This window comes from Athene noctua, chromosome 3 (assembly GCF_965140245.1).
Source record: "Athene noctua chromosome 3, bAthNoc1.hap1.1, whole genome shotgun sequence".
Classification (NCBI taxonomy): domain Eukaryota; kingdom Metazoa; phylum Chordata; class Aves; order Strigiformes; family Strigidae; genus Athene; species Athene noctua.
The window spans coordinates 58,064,423-58,080,429 of NC_134039.1; the positions used below are offsets into that span (position 1 = coordinate 58,064,423).

Consider the following 16,007-nt stretch of genomic DNA (forward strand, 5'->3'; position numbering starts at 1 on the left):
TATATGCATGTGAAGAACACGTTGCACACTGTCCCAACACTGCAGCAGTGTGCTGCTTCTAAGCCTGGTTTCAACACCTGGAGCCTTGTTTGCTAGGGTTTTCAGTTGCTCCAGTGGTTGCTTCAGTGGTTGTATTTTTCTCAGGTTCAATTCCTTTAAAAACTTTTCTTCTTTACTGGATGTCTCAGGTGGCTAAATATTAAAATTTTATACTTGCTAGGGGCTTACTTTTCAATTAGGACAAGTTTGAAAAGTCTAGGTTAGGTGGAAGAAAGTTTTAAATACAGGGAGATGGTGGCTGGGCACGTGATGCCTCTCTAAATATTTGATGAAGCACAGGGCTCTGTTCTGGCTGCCCATCCTCTGCATGGGGCAAAAACCCCATGGGGATGGTTATATGCTTTTGGAGCAACTCACTTGCTTGTTTCCTAAAGTGAATTCAGTACTGTTGTGGTTTAACCCAGCAGGCAGCTAAACACCACACAGCTGTTCACTCACTCCCCCGCCCCAGTGGGATCAGGGAGAGAACTGGAAAAAAGGTAAAACTCATGGATCGAGATAAAGACAGTTTAATAGGGCACCCCCAGCCTCCTCACTGGCAGGGCAGTATGAGAAACTGGAAAGTCCTTGACTTAGTGTAAGTGCTGCTCAGCAACAACTAATCAGAGTGTTATTGATGTTATTCCACCCTAAACCCAAAACACAGCTCTGTACCAGCTAGTAGGAAGAAATTAACTCTATTCCAGCTGAAACCAGGACAAATACTTAAAAAACAGAACAAAACAAAACAAAACAAAAACCAAGAAAAAACACCAAAGACAGTCTTTGGGGGGGTTACTGTCCTTCTTATAAGAAAGGGGTATCATCTCAGTATGATCAGCTCATTTCCCTCAACATGCCTCAAACTCACAAGATTCTGAGTGGCAGGAGCTTCCCTGGTATTTCCTTGCAAATATTTCTCTCTCAGATCAAAGACGCTATCCAGTCCTCTGAAGAAAGCTAAGTTTATGGAGCACTACAGCTATTTTCCTCTACCCTGAGTGTACAGGAATGCATTATACTTTTCTGCATGTGTTGTACGTTAGCATTCATGAATAACCTTATGAAGGCAAGCTTTGAGTCACATGCTGTGTCACACAACAGGGAAGAAGAATATCAATTATATAGCATGGTTAATCATGAGAGGAAATGGATTTGACTAACTGAATATGCAAATACCAATTCAAAATAAAATTATAAGCTCTTTCTGATGTGCAAAATGCCATTTTAATATATTGGTACTTGACTTCAGGCGAGTGTGATTTATGAAGGGAAGAAAGAAAAACATATGTAAGTTCTTCTTACATTTTATTATTCTTGAAGCTGTTGGTATTTTTCTATCTTGGAAAAGCATAGCTGACGTGAACCCTTTAAAGCACATTTTGACATTTAAAATGCAGCTTCCTGTGCTTGCGTTCATGCATGGTTTCCTGAGACGAAGGGTGGTGAGTAAATATTCACTGCTGGTTTTCCTGCGAACACCACGAGGCTGTACAGGATGGGATTTGTTGTACACAAGGACAAGCTGCTCCTGGAACCTTACACCCCCTTACCCTAATATATCAACAGCTGTTTGGCAAGGAGACAGGAATTTTCTTATTTACTCCAAACTTGGTATTTACAGCTATTCCCCCATGATGTGGGTGGTCACAGTTCACTTCCCGTGGCTGCTCAGTGAGAACAGCACCTCCCACCCGATGTTACAGTAGTCTCTGGTGGAGCATCTTTTTCAGTCCTCATTGCAAAAGCGTTTCACTTCACGTGGTGTGGTGGGTTAGCTCAAAGAAAGTGATGCGCTGTACTCAAGAGTATCACACTCTCTTGAGTGGGGAAGCCTAATCCCAAATATCTTTAAATACCATTTAAAGTAGCTGCAGTGTTGGCAATAGAGGCAGGTTTTCAATGTGCTCAGTGAATACTGGAACCAGTCATCTAGTTAAATGGGAAAGTCTCTTCCCCCTCTTACCAGCTCTTGTTTAGAGCACATGTTTGGAGGTCTTGTCTAATTGTACTCACAAGGGCAAGATTGTGATGGGTTGACATTGACTGGACACCAGGCGCTCTATCACTCCACTCCTCAGCTGGAGACGGGGAGAAAATATAAAAAAAAAGCTTGTGGATCAAGGTAAGGACAGGGACATCACTCAGCAATTACCATGACTGGCAAAACAGACTTGACTTGGGGAAATTAATTTATTACTAGTCAAATCAGAGAAGGGTACTAGGAAATAAAACTGTATCTTAAAACACCTTCCCCCCACCCCTCCCTTCTGGGGCTTAACTTCACTCCCGATTTCTCTACCTCCTCCCCACAAGAAGCACAGGGGGACAGGGAATGGGGGTTGTGGTCAGTTCATCACCCAATGTCTCTGCTGCTCCTTCCTCCTCTGGGGGAGGACTCCTCACACTCTTCCCCTGCTGCAGTGTGGGGTCCCTTACACAGGGGACAGTCCTCCGTGAATTTCTCCAATGTGAGTCCTTCCCATGGGCTGCGGTTCTTCACGAACCGCTCCAGCATGGTTCCCTCCCAGGGGGTGCAGTCCTTCAGGCACAGACTGCCCCAGCGAGGGTCCCCCACGGGGTCACAAGTCCTGCCAGCAAACCTGCTCCAGCGTGGGCTCCTCTCTCCACGGGGCCACAGGTCCTGCCAGGAGCCTGCTCCAGCGTGGGCTTCCCACGGGGTCACAGCCTCCTTGGGGCATCCACCTGCCCTGGCGTGGGGTCCTCCATGGGCTGCAGGTGGAGATCTGCCCCACCATGGGCCTCCCCGGGCTGCAGGGCACAGCTGCCTCACCACGGGCTGCACCGCGGGCTGCAGGGGAATCTCTGCTCCAGAGCCTGGAGCAACAACCCCCCCTCCTTCCTCACTGATCTGCGTGTCTGCACGGTTGATTCTCTCATATATTCTCCTCTCTCTGGCTGCAAGTGCTCTCCCACATCCCACTCCCCCCCCCCCCCCCCCCCCCTTTTCTTAATTATCTCAGAAGCACTACTACCATCACTCGGCCTTGGCCAGCAGTGGGTCTGTCTTGGAGCCGGCTGGCATTGACTGTGTTGGACACAGGGGAAGCTTCTAGCAGCTTCTCACAGAAGCCACCCCTGTAGCCTCCCAGCTACCCAAACCTCGCCACCCAAACCCAATACAGAGATGAAGAGGGTAACACTGTATGGTCTTGAAGGTGCTCGTAACTCTGAGCTGGGTGGTTTGCTACACAGCCCCCTGCAGACTTCCAGCTGGATGCAGGAGCAGAACTGAGGGAATACTGGCATTTCATTGACAAATGCAGGAACTGGCACAGAGTTCAGATGGGGCTCTGGGAAGATGAGGTGTAAGCACTGAAATCACGTGTGATCTGAATCTTGTGCCCATTCACTGCAAACTGCTCTGAATGTGACCTTAGTGCCAACCAACAGCCTTACTGTGGGTAGTTTCAATCAGGCTTCTTGCCGCCTTCTTCTTCTCTCTCCCTCTGTACGGTTTTAAAATACCATTTTAATGGTGAAACAAGACTCCAGAAATTAACTTGAACATTTAACTCCAGAATGGACTTCACAGTTCTCGGTCCCAAGCTGCTTACCCATCTGTGGCTGGGCTTTCAGTTGATGTTACTGACAATTCATCAATCACATCCTGTCTTGCTGGTGGCCTTGGAGGCCTCCTTCCATGCCTTACCTTCTATATATGAAGGCTTGAAATCCTGGATTTGGGGCAGCACCACACCTTCACACCATGCGCCGATAGTAGGTGAAGACTCTGAAGCTGCCCCCCCTTTCTCCTGGAGGAAGGGCAATGCCCAGCAGGGTTTCTCAGGAGGGCAGCTCTTCTCTAGGGTTGTGCACACCCAAACACGCAGGCTTGCTGTGCAATGCATGTGAGGCTGCAAATAACTCAGGTGAGGGAAGGAGCCATTTCTGTATGCTGAGGAAACCCTAACAGAGGGCTAAAAGCTGGGTTGGATTTGATTAGAAGGCAGGATGATGTTTAGTAAAAAATCACTAGCCGGGTCCTACTTTTTATCCCACAAAATCAGTTTTGAAGACTGTTACATCTCCCTTTGACTTTTCAGTAAACAAACCAATGTTTATCAGACCGTAGGCTATATGGACTGACAGAAGCACTGACATGGGTGTCTGGAGCTGTACAGATACAGGATGCTCCCACATGAGCGCTGGGATGCTTTCACTCCCTGCAAGCTTGGTCGTTATTCCCTTGCCCTCTCATGGTACCGTCCTCATCGTGGCTTCATCTGAGTGGGGTTTGGGATAAATCTGATGGCTTGAATAGGAGCTGTATCTGAGCTACAGCACTCAAACTGGGATTTTTGCTGTGGGAAAGACAACCAAATAAATAACTGAAAAATGAAAGATGGATGAGCTGGAATGAGCTGGGAACTGACAGCTTTGTGACCGGTTTTGACTTACTTCTTTTTTGTGGTCTAAAGCTGAGTGCCTCATAAATTCTGAAGACATCGAAACTGTAACGAACACAACTGAAACCATCCTATGATCGCTGGAAATATAAAGAGCAATAGCTGTAACTAGAAGACAAGAGACAGCAAAAAGGGAATAAATTCTCTCCTCAAAGTGATATTTTGGGGTATTTTCTTCAGTTCTACAGGTTGAATCAGCAGACTGACACAACTGTGTGCATTTGGGGTCACACCGTGACTGTCCTACAATCTAATATGGACCTAGAGATGAACATACTTTCAGTGTTTATGGTTCCAGGGGATTTTACTGACTGATCATAAGGATCCTGGGATCCTTAAATATAGATACCTGCACTGTCACGCTCTGTCAGCCATGAGGCGACACACAGTAGACACCATCTGGCAGTGTGCTGGTCTTGGGGGCTGTTCCATGCTTTGCTTACTGAGTAGACAGGAGGCTTGAGGGCTTTTTTTGGGGAGGAGAAGGTAAAATGAGAGCAGCCACATTGGGTCTGGATCCCCATCCAGTCTGGCACCATGTTTCTTAGAGTGGCCAAAAATGGGATGAGCTGCAAGAATGGGTCAAAAAGTTTGCGGCTGAGAGGAGTCCTGAAGTTGGGTAACTAGCTTTGTGTCTCAGAGCCTGTGGTGCAGCTGTCTCCTAAGAGTCTGTCCTAGAGCTCTTTAATCTATATAAGCATCTGCAACACCCTCTGGCAGGACTCATAGCTTAACTATTACGGTTATTTAGTGAAGAGCTGGGGAAAGAATTAGAAAATGAACTATGGTAACAGTACTGCAGCTGCAACTTGATATCTAGCATCATGCAACGACCAACAAACCTCTCCAGGATATATGCAAGTGAGAATTGCTAAATTTTCAGTGGCGATAGTTCACTGTGCAATTGTGAGTAGCAATTTCCCAGCTGCCATCAATTCCTTTTGTTGTTTCCTCAGAAGAGCCACAGGGCAGCTGATGCACAGCAATGAATTCCAGAAAATACTGCCTTTTCAGGTGATTGGGTTTTGAGTTTTTTTCCCCCCTTATAAATTCCACACACCCCGCCCCCCCCCAAATAATAATTTTATAGTATGCATTAGGAGCTTTGGAGTAGATTCCCAGGAGCCCCACACTTGCTAAGCTTAAGTCCAGCATCCTCGGCAGGACAAACTGCTTATCCAGAACTGGAGAGGCCTCTAGAGTCGGTACATCTATTACAAGTCTCCATCAGCTACTTCTGGTGTTAATGTACACATTTTTGTGAATCAAGAGCAGGCTGGTCCAGAAGTTTACTTCCACTTGTGGGTGGAACCAGTCTGTTCTGGCTTCAGATAGGGGCAACCTCCTGACTGCTGGGCTGTTAGCACTTTCTGTATTTGTAGATGAGGTAGGCTGTAGGTCAGTCATCTGAATCCTTCCTGGTAGTTATCTTTATACGCCTATGCCAAACAAGCAGGAATTACAAAATATTTTACTTTCTGCCCTAAATCAAGCAGTCCTGTGGTACATCTGAGTACAGGACAAGCAGGATGTGGTTCCTTTACAGGGCTTCTTTCTCCCTTTCCAGCTGCACTTTCCATCCTTCTGTGGTTCATGTACCTTGTCCGTGTATGCCACCACTGTATTCTGTCTGCATTCACCAAATCTCTTATCAGAACATGCTCGATCTTTAAACAATTTATTTCACTGAGTGATTTTAGATATTAGAAACCTGCTTCAAATTCAGCTGGGAAGGTACCATATTTCCTCATCCAGAGAAGCATCTGGAGACTCACTGTGAGAGATGAGAAACCAGGCCTGTGAGAAACTAAGAAAAACAGCCTGGGAAAGCAAAAGTTGAGGCTGATTGAAGAAATACCTCAAACACTCACAAGACAAAACTCTGAGTCACAGAGTGCATTCTGTGGAGGTCGAAGCTGATAAGGCTGTCTGAATAACACAAGATGCAGCTGGAGGAGGGAGCCCTGTGGAGACAGGACAGCTCTGCTCTGGGGCACCTGGTGAAATTTCAAGGGCCATGTGTCCGGTGAATGACCTTTGCTTCATTATCCACGAAATGCATATTAAAGTTAACACCCCTCAATATGCTAACGAGGGCTAACATGATCATGCTAATTACATCATCCCATGGAACACCTTACCCCTCCCCATGCATGGGATACGTAGGTCTGTGGGTCGACCTAGGGGACAGACCCAGGGAAAATGTGTATAAATTAAGGGGGGGAAGAAAGGGGGGGCCCTGGAGAGTGCAGTGAAGCTAAGAAGACGGATGCCAGTGAAAAAGATGGTCGCCTCCTGGAACCCTGGCCGGCAGGATCAGCGCAGGAACCCAGACCAGTGATCTGTATTTCCCCATTCCCTCTATCTTCCTCTTTTCCTTTTTCCATTAAGAAATGCAAGGCATATTGTATTGCTCGCCACAACTTGCTATATACTTAGCCAATTGTCACGTGTTCAATTAGTATATTGTGGGTAGTTAATAAATGTTTGGACTTGGAGACTTGTTGTCTGCTCCATTGGGGATTTGCGAATCTGAGTCACTTGTCCCCCTCGTCTGAGCAGGACGTGACACTCACCTGACAATAGAAACGAAACAGAGGCAGACACCTGGCTCCAGGGTTCTGAGCCATCTTCCTCACCAGCGACAGCACAAGACAGTGAACCTTCTTCAGTGCCACAGCAGATCTTTCATGCACAAACATTGCTGTTGGAACATGCCTGAGGGTATATAACATCCACTACTGACTTTGAACTATAAAAGCCCCCCATCTCAACCAGCTGTAGATGTACAGCATTCTCTGGTTTCAGTCACTGTATTAAAATTATAATAATAATTGTTTTTTAGAAGCCATATTTATAACAGTAAATTAAATTGTGCCAGGACATGAGCTCAGAGTGGAAACTTGCCCGTCTATCCTGTTGGTTTGTTAGGATGAGCCACAGCATACTTCTGGCCAGGCCAACAGCTTTCCCTGACAGGGCCTGGGAGCTGGTGTGGGATGTGTTCAGTAGGCAGTCTGGATGCTGTTGCCCTCGTTTGGAAGGTAGGATGATAGTACACACAGGCCACCTCTGTAAGAAACAAAACTGATAAGTTCTGAAGCTTCTAGATTTTAGGCCTGTGAATCCCATTCTCCTGGCCACAGTGCTGAATCTCACTCATCTGACAGTATTACTTTTCCTCTTGGCTTCTTTTTTTTAGTTTCTTCTTTTCTTCTGCCCTTTCCTTCTTGGGAAAAGAAGTAACCTCTCTCTAAGGATAAAAATCTTTATACTCTTTCACAAGGCATAAGAAATCTTTAGGGCTTTCAGCTATATAAACCTAATTTGCCAGGTTTTTTTCCCCCTTCCCATCTCCCTTAATGGACCTCTTATGCATTTATAATGTACTTAGTACCATGGTATCTAGGGACTTTATACACAATTTATAAAGCAAACACTTTTTTTTGCTGAAAGTTTCTACTTCTCTTCTGGCTATTGCCAATCTCTGAATCAGGCTGTTCTCTTTGATTTGCAAAGGAAGCCGTCATCTCTTTTATAGTCCTGAAACAGACTGTCTTACAGTATCCTGGCTTTGCATCTGTGGAATGGCAAAATCAGGTTCACAGCAATTTATTTTAGCAGCCATTAACTATAGAACTGTCTGTAATCAACAGAGCTGGCTGCATTTCTCCACCAGCTTCAGCACAAGCATGAGTCAGCACAGGCAGTTCCCTAGCTCTGTGCAGAGTGGTATCTGAGGTAAGAGCCAAAAATGTTTCACGACACTTGGAAGTGGCTATATAATTACTATATAGAGAAAATAATTCAGTGCTGATGAGGAGTGAAATTTTAAAGTTCTGTATCACTGGCTGTAAGGAGCTGGATGCTGCAGGCACCTGTTGGGAACAGCTTCCTACTCAGCATCCCAAAGAGCCTGACTGCTGCTTTTCAGGGTGACAAATCCTTCACAAATGCCTAAGGCGTGCATCGGATTGTGTGAGGAAGCCCTACTCATTGTGAATCTCTCAAGGTGAGCTCTGCAATACCGAGGGTCTTTATTGGATCAGGCTTTCTGGTCTCCAGCATAATACAGTGATAACAGCATATTTGTGTTTTACTCCACAGTGGTAGTGGGCGACATATTCAAGAGCCGATGGAGACCAGCCAAGTGCAGTGCTGGTGCAGCAGAGAACACTCATCAAAGTCCTTACGCACTTCTTTCTCCAAATCAATGTGCTTGAATTTTTCTGCTAGACTTGCTTTCCAACAATAATATATATAACAGCACCTAAGAAGAAATGTTATTTGAACATTCATATGGCTATTTACACTGATTTTTCTTTCCTAGGTCACCCAAAATTGACCATAAACCCCTCCAAAAAGCCCAAACCCAGTGCCATGGATGCAGAAAAACTTTGGGTTGCCTGACTCCATTTGAACAGACTTAGAACAGGTGCACAGGCAGCACTGAGGGTGAGCTGCATTGCTCTCTAGGGTTACCTCTGAATTTGAGATTGAACAAAAAGGATCTACAGAAATTTAATGAAAAAGGAACACTGATGAGTAAGTTGAAGAAATAATGGATTCAATCATGAATTAGAAGGATGAATCAAAACTAAATTCCTTCTGGTAAAAAAACCCCATAAAAAAAAGTGCCACTATATCTTCATTGTATTCAACTTGTTAATGTGTTAAAAGCACTGCAATGGTGCAGTGCCCTTCACTGCAGCTCTGGGCACTGGCTTACCACTGACATGCCCAACACACCTTGTCACACTAAAATCTCTGCTTCTTCTCCATTTCCCACCAAAGTCTTCACCTAACAAGCCCTGGCTTGTTAGGAGTAATGCTGGGACTGTTTCATGAGGAGGGAGTGCAGGAACCTCCTCAGCAGTTTTTGAGAGGAGCAGATGTGCAGATCTGCAGTGTAAGTTTCCTTCTACTACATCTCCAAGGCTTGATCTCACTCAGACAGGAACCCTCCATTAACTTGACCTTACTGGAGATGACAAGTTTGACTAAATACAAATACTCATGTAAATGAAGTCTTCAATTAAGTCTCTATAAAATAATGTCTCAAAGTATAAACCGTGTTTTTACTAGTTTGTTGACTAAGTGACAAAAAATGACAAGATGAAAGGTATTAATAATGTAAACTAGTATTTCTCATTTCTATTAAATTGTTAAACTACAAATAATCCTTAGGGTAGTTTCAGTAAACTCGCTTGCAATTTCTAGGTAAAAAAAAAACAACTCTAAAACAAGCTGTACAGAAACCCCCCATGTAATTCAAGAGGGAGCACAGAAATTTGGGAAGTAATCAAGGCATAAACAAAAACATGAAATGGAAATGAGCACCCAAACCAGCAAAATATATTTAAGTAATATCACAAATACACACAAAACCCCCCCTATTTACAGATCTAAAATTGGTACGTCCAGTAAAAATCTTCCCACAGAAAGGTATTTATAAACAAGAAAATTAACCCAGTTACATTGTCTGCTGCTGGCAATAGAGGTGCTTTACAGCTAGCATAGCATTAATTATGCCTTTGCAAAATAAAGGGAAAACTTAATAAAGGTGAAAAAATTATTTCAGGGAAAAATTTGAACTGAAGGCTGGACAACAACAATCACAAGGCATACAAAGCATAAGGAACAGCAAATATGTAACTCTGGTAGTGCAAAAAAAGAAGAATGGCTTTTTTCCCCAATACTTGTTCAGAGAAAAATACTACTGTGAATTTGCAATTCAAATTCCTTTTAAAGACTTAAATTTGTTGGACTTAGTGCATTTGCATGTTTCAGCAAGGCTGATACTATACAGGAGGTAAACGAAACAAAGTCAATATAACATTACTACTGTGTACAAATTTGTAATAATCTTTATAACAAAATGTCTGAATATACAGTAGAGACAATCCTCTAAAAAAAAAAATCTACATTTTCTCCATCCAGACAATTTCTAAGCATGTTACCACTAAAGAAAAATAACTTGTACATAACTGATAGCATATGTAACATTCTTTGGAATTAGATTTAAATTCCTCTGTCAGGTGTTGGCCCTGTATTTCATGCAGGGAACAGCAGAGGGATAACTGCTCACTGGGATTAGGAGCTCCTGGTGCACTGTCCCTCAGGCACACCCAGGGCCAGGCAGAGACCTGCAGGGGCGTGTGAGCACCAGGAGTTGGGGAAAAACTCCACCTGGGAACGTGGGTCATGGTAGAACACCTTGATACTAGTCAGTGTAGAAGTGGAGAATTAACACTGTTGAATTCCTGAGGCTCCTCATCCCACAGCCCTGGTTATACTGTATTTTGAAACACACAAGACAAGTCTCTTTGTTCAGAAAGGCCTCATCCTTTCAATGGCTGTAAACATTTCTTTTAGTTTAAAACAGCATTTTCACCATGCCTTTGCTGTTTAAAAAAATAACAAAATCAAAAGTAGGAATACCTCAGCTTAAAACTTTCAAATTCAGAAAACTACAGAGTTCTTTCATTGAGGAAACTGAAACAACTCTACAAACACATTAGTTTTGCAAATACTTCTTTTGCTATACTTTTAGTTAACTCTTTATCTAACTTTCAGCAAACTGCTGAAGATCACCCAGTCTATCCTAGAGAAAATCTAACAGTTTGGTAAGTAAGCTGGAAACCATTTAATGAACAGAGGCCAAAGATCAGCACCAATTGTTGTGTTCATTCCTCCCAAAGCTAGGTCCATCACTGCACTGCAGAGCGGATACTGCTCACAGTCTCAGGACAGGTCAGGAGTCGCACACTTTTGTTCCTCCCTTTTTTCTACAAAAAGAAACAAACAGATGATGTCCGTAAAAGTGTAACAGTGGCAGGTACAGAGTGAGATTTACCCATTATAATTAACAGTAAGTATTATGGTTGATTGAATTTCAAAGCTTTTCCAAACCAGAAAGGACTAACTTCTTGACTTTCAAATGTTCACAGGGGGACTATCAGGTATTACAGTGTTGCTTTATGGGGACTTCCTTAAAAAGTAGCGCTCAAGTTGAAACACTTTATGATATGACCAGATGAACTTTTACTGAAATAGAAGTCAAATTAATGATGATTTTACAAACCAAATGACTGCCTTTATGCAATCTTTCTTCTCTCAAGGGTTGATGACCAGAAATAGCTGAAAATTACTTCTGCAGAGGAGGCAGTGCTACTTTTCTGCAACTTGACAGATGCTCGTTCAGCCTAACTTCAAGTATCCAACTTACATGCTTGTACAAGGAGCTTAGGTACTCAGCCCAGGTTCCTGAGGATGACTTAGAAGTGCTCTAAGGTTATTGAACTGACATAAGGTATTTGTTTGCTCCACCTTTGGCATATGAAAACAAACCCAAAACAAATCAAATAGGCACAATCACAGGAAAATTAATCTTAAAATAGACATCAAATGAGTCTTCCTCTGGAAATATTTATTTTTATCTGTTAATGAGTAGTGGAGCACTTCAGGTCACTAGCATGGATTCAGAAGTCTAGCTTTCAGACATCTGAATTTAAATGAGTTGACTCCTACCTCAGGCTCCCATGTTAGGGACTTAAGCTGGATACCTGAAGATAGATGGCGCCTCTGTTCTTACTGAGAAAAGCCACCTCTCAAATCCGTGACAGAGCTGCAATCACAGCATTTACTTAGAGAAGACCCAATGGAACTGAGTCTTGTTAGGATATCTCGTCTCTCATTTCTTTATCCCCTTTTCACTTTATGTAATGGGATGGAGAAAAGCAAAGCAGGGTGGGGGGTGGTGTCTCACTAAACAAAGTTGTGTAATACACACTAAAGAAGAAACTTAGTGGCTGTCACTTGTAAATCCTACAAAAATCACCATTTTGAAGTTAGTGGGTGTAAATTACTCTGGCTCTTGCAGATCTCAAATTAATCACACATTTTATTTTCAGGAGTTAGTAACAGATATCAGTGCTAGCAGATTCTCTAATTCAGTTCACATGGAATTAGAAAAACCCTTGATGGCAATGACTTAAAGAGCTCCTAGAGTATTTTCATGTATCTATTTTTAAAAAAATAGTAAGTTATATTTTAAACAAATATCAGCTAATGCCTAACATTTTGATTAAAATACTAATGGAAACAGGAAAATGTAAACTCTAGGTCTACTGGATTGCACACACATATGCAAAAACCCACTACAAATTGTACTGTCTTAGCCATTTAGTTGTTACACTCCTTATTTTCTGTATTTGAGAAAATGAGATCAGAAAGCTATGCAACTTCTCTGACTAAAGAGGAAAGGCCAGAACAGGATTTCTAGAGTCTCTGTAAATGGAAAGATTAAGATTAGGATCTCGTGTCTGGGAAAACAGTTGAGGAGTACTCAGGATTCACTCCTGTCCTAAGGGAATAATCCATTTTTTCTGAAAAACTTTGCTTGTGGTTTTAATAGATAATGAACTCCTTGGTCCAGTCCTGTACTCAGCATTTTACAGAATCAAGGTTTTAGGCACAGCAAAGACTTCAGATAAATATGGAAGCAAGGCAACACTTATAGTTCCATTTTTTATCTATGGATTATTTTTTTGTTAAATTCCTTGGGTTTTGCTTTTTTTTTTTTTTCTTCAGGGTAGCTTTTCAAAATACAAACAAGAGGCTAGAAAAGACAGAATCACCCTAACAGGTGACAGAAAAACTATCAGTGCACTTCTTATTCCATATATGAATTAACTACTGGGAATATTTACAAAAAAAAAAAAAAAAAAGACAGATCACCAGCAAGATGCTGAATTTTGAAAGTAACACTGAAAAGTTTTTAAAACTGCACTTCAGAAAACATTTTCCCAAGCAGCATCAGAACATCAGAGGGTTGTCTGATTTCCATGTTTTCTGTGGCAAATTTCCACTGATGGCAGTAGAGAACTGAGGCAGGGGCTGAAGATGTAAAAGCAAATAATCTTGGTAGCTACTTACCTACAATGGCTATTCATTCTTCTATTTTTTTGGCTCAGTGCTGTTTTATAATACCCTTGACCTCACCATATAATTTCAAGGACATATGAACTGATTTGAATATTAGCTTGGTTACTCTCCTGTATTTGAACCTTATAGTAGATATAAATGGCAAATAAACATGCTATAACGTTCACAGGAGCTGTTGTCCATCAAACTAGTGACTCTGAGCAAAGGCTGCTTTAAGTAATGCATGTGAACATGCGAATTGTCTCCAAAATGCACAGTCATATTAAATAAGTCTCTTACCTATGTATATACAGACCAGTAACAAAACTCAAACATCATAGTCCTACCCTCCTCTGTTTAAGATTGTGATTTCTAACTGTTGCATATACTGTAGCTGCACAAAGAACTCAATAAAGTGAGTGTAGCAGACTTTTTCAGAGAAAAATAGTCATATAAAAATTTGTAAGTATGGTAGAGTGAGAAAGTTCCCAGAGCTCTCACTTCATGTTCTCTTTGGTTGCTAATTAGGATTTGACGAGTTTGAAACCCTGTCCTGTGTCCAGCACTGTGGGAAGAAACCAACTCATTTTCAGTCTTTTCAAGCACCTAAAGCACACTTTACAGACCCAGAACAGATTGAGACCACAAAACCAGTTTGCCAAATGTACTAATGGATAGGTGATGCGTGGGAAGTATATCATCCAGTGTTTGGCAACATCACTTCCCGTTGGCAAATGCAAAGTGTAGTCGCTCCAGCGTTTTGACACACCATAGGCCGCTTTCACTGTACGGCCCTTTTCGGACCAGCTGATGTTGCTGTCGGGGTTACAGTTGTACTCAACCCACTGCCTGGTGAAGTCACCAAGCTGTGGAGGGTCTGCTTCCTCGATGTCTACAACTCTGGCCATTTCTGCTCCTTGCACGGCAACATACTGGTCATTTACTTTTCTTACTTCTTTAACCCAAGGCTGAGAGTTCTCACAGTCTAAAACAATGATGAGTCGAGAACAAAAAGTGCCGTTCTTTTCTCTCCACCACTCCAAAAGCGTGTCAAGTCGTAAAGCATCACCCCCTGCCACATGGAAAAAAAGATTTAGTATTAGATGAAGAAACAGAAACCTCTGTAGAATTTTGACTGCGGGTTGCAAGAATCCCTTATTTTAACAACCTGGACGTATATAACAGAAGTTTTCAACTGATCCTCCCTGTTTGTAGATGTTGCAGGTCTCCACAGATGTATGAACTGATTCCACCTGACTTGCTGTAGCAGATGAGACCACTGATTTTAAAAAAAAAAAAGGACTTCTCTCACAGAGTGAAAGAAAATACAGCCTACTGAAGAAATCTGGAAATAGCTAAACAAGGAAAAAAAGCCTGAAATAGAGTTTATTTTGTATTAAATCTTAATAACTTTAAGGAAAAAAAAAAGGTCTCTTCTTAAAATGTTTTTATTAGTATTAAAAAGAACTCCTCTTTTAAGGGAAAGAGGGGACTTTTGAACACAACACATGCTAACAGTTTCAAAGCACAACAAGAAAGCCACCTACAGGCACAACCATCGCTTTGGCTGTAAAAATTCACATGAACAGAAATGGGGATATTCATTCTATAGATAGTCATCTTCAGAGCTTCAAGAAAATTAAAATTGGTATGGATTTACAACTCAATGAAACAAAAATCTCATAGGAATTTTTTCACAATATTTACTTCCTATCAGCACAGAAAACAACTACAGTGTCCAACTTCTCATGTTCCATCTCAGGTCTTGCTCCAACAATGTTTTCAAAGAGCAGATTCTAAATTAAACCAAGTTACCTATCGTGGGGAATCCTGCTAAAGTGTAACAGATACTGCAGGATCTACGTAGCTTTGTAAAGCAGACTACTTACTCAAGTGCCTATGGAAAACATCTTGCAAACTGGTGAATAAATTTCCATTGGCTCTACAGTGATTATTAATGTGAAGAACTGATACGTCTAGGTGTTGGCAGGTTGGAGCTATTATACAGATTTACCACAAAAACATTCTAGTCTGAAAATGTCAACTTTAAAAAAGACAACTTTTAGAAGAAAGGTAGAAAAATGTCATTTAAAATAACTGCATTTTAATTCCATACTGATTTTTCATTGTGGAATATAAGTACATTTAGCAGTGTTTAAAATCTTGTTAGTAGGAATTTAACTGCATAGATGAATCTCAAACAAAATAACTACATATTTCAGCATTTACATTTCTACCTCTAAGGGCTGACTAAAGTGTGCTTCAAATTAATAGCTCAGAGTTACAGCTTTAAGCATGCTTTTGCAGTTAAAATAAAAGCAAAATTCAGGGCTACAACTTCCTCAAAAAAAATGCAAACCTGGAAAACTTATTACCAAGAAAAATCTTAATATGCAAGACAAGTAATGACTTGTCTTGGTACATGATCCCCAAATTGCTGTAGTTATTTAAAGCGGAGACTTATACAGAAGCAGTTCCTGTGTTCTAGGTAAGCCTTTTGAGTCAATTAGCAGTAAAAATTTCTTTGTTTATGTTTTAAAGGCTTATAAAACCCCTTTATTTTAGTGTAACTATGCAGGGGTGCAGGTGATTTCAAAACACTACTGGACAGAA

General features: G+C 41.9%; 1 protein-coding gene across 3 annotated transcripts in view; it reads right to left on the reverse strand.

The window, feature by feature from the left end:
• Positions 1-10,318: 10,318 nt before the first annotated feature.
• Positions 10,319-16,007, reverse strand: part of TMEM168 (transmembrane protein 168) — a 30,674-nt gene continuing 24,985 nt past the window's right edge. For 2 of the 3 annotated variants that reach the window (XM_074903112.1, XM_074903113.1), the window contains exon 5: positions 10,319-14,466. In XM_074903112.1, the coding sequence (XP_074759213.1) occupies positions 13,919-14,466 (548 nt within the window). In that variant the 3' untranslated portion in view covers positions 10,319-13,918. The remainder of the gene's footprint in view (positions 14,467-16,007) is intronic. The other variant, XR_012633428.1, reaches the window with a different exon arrangement.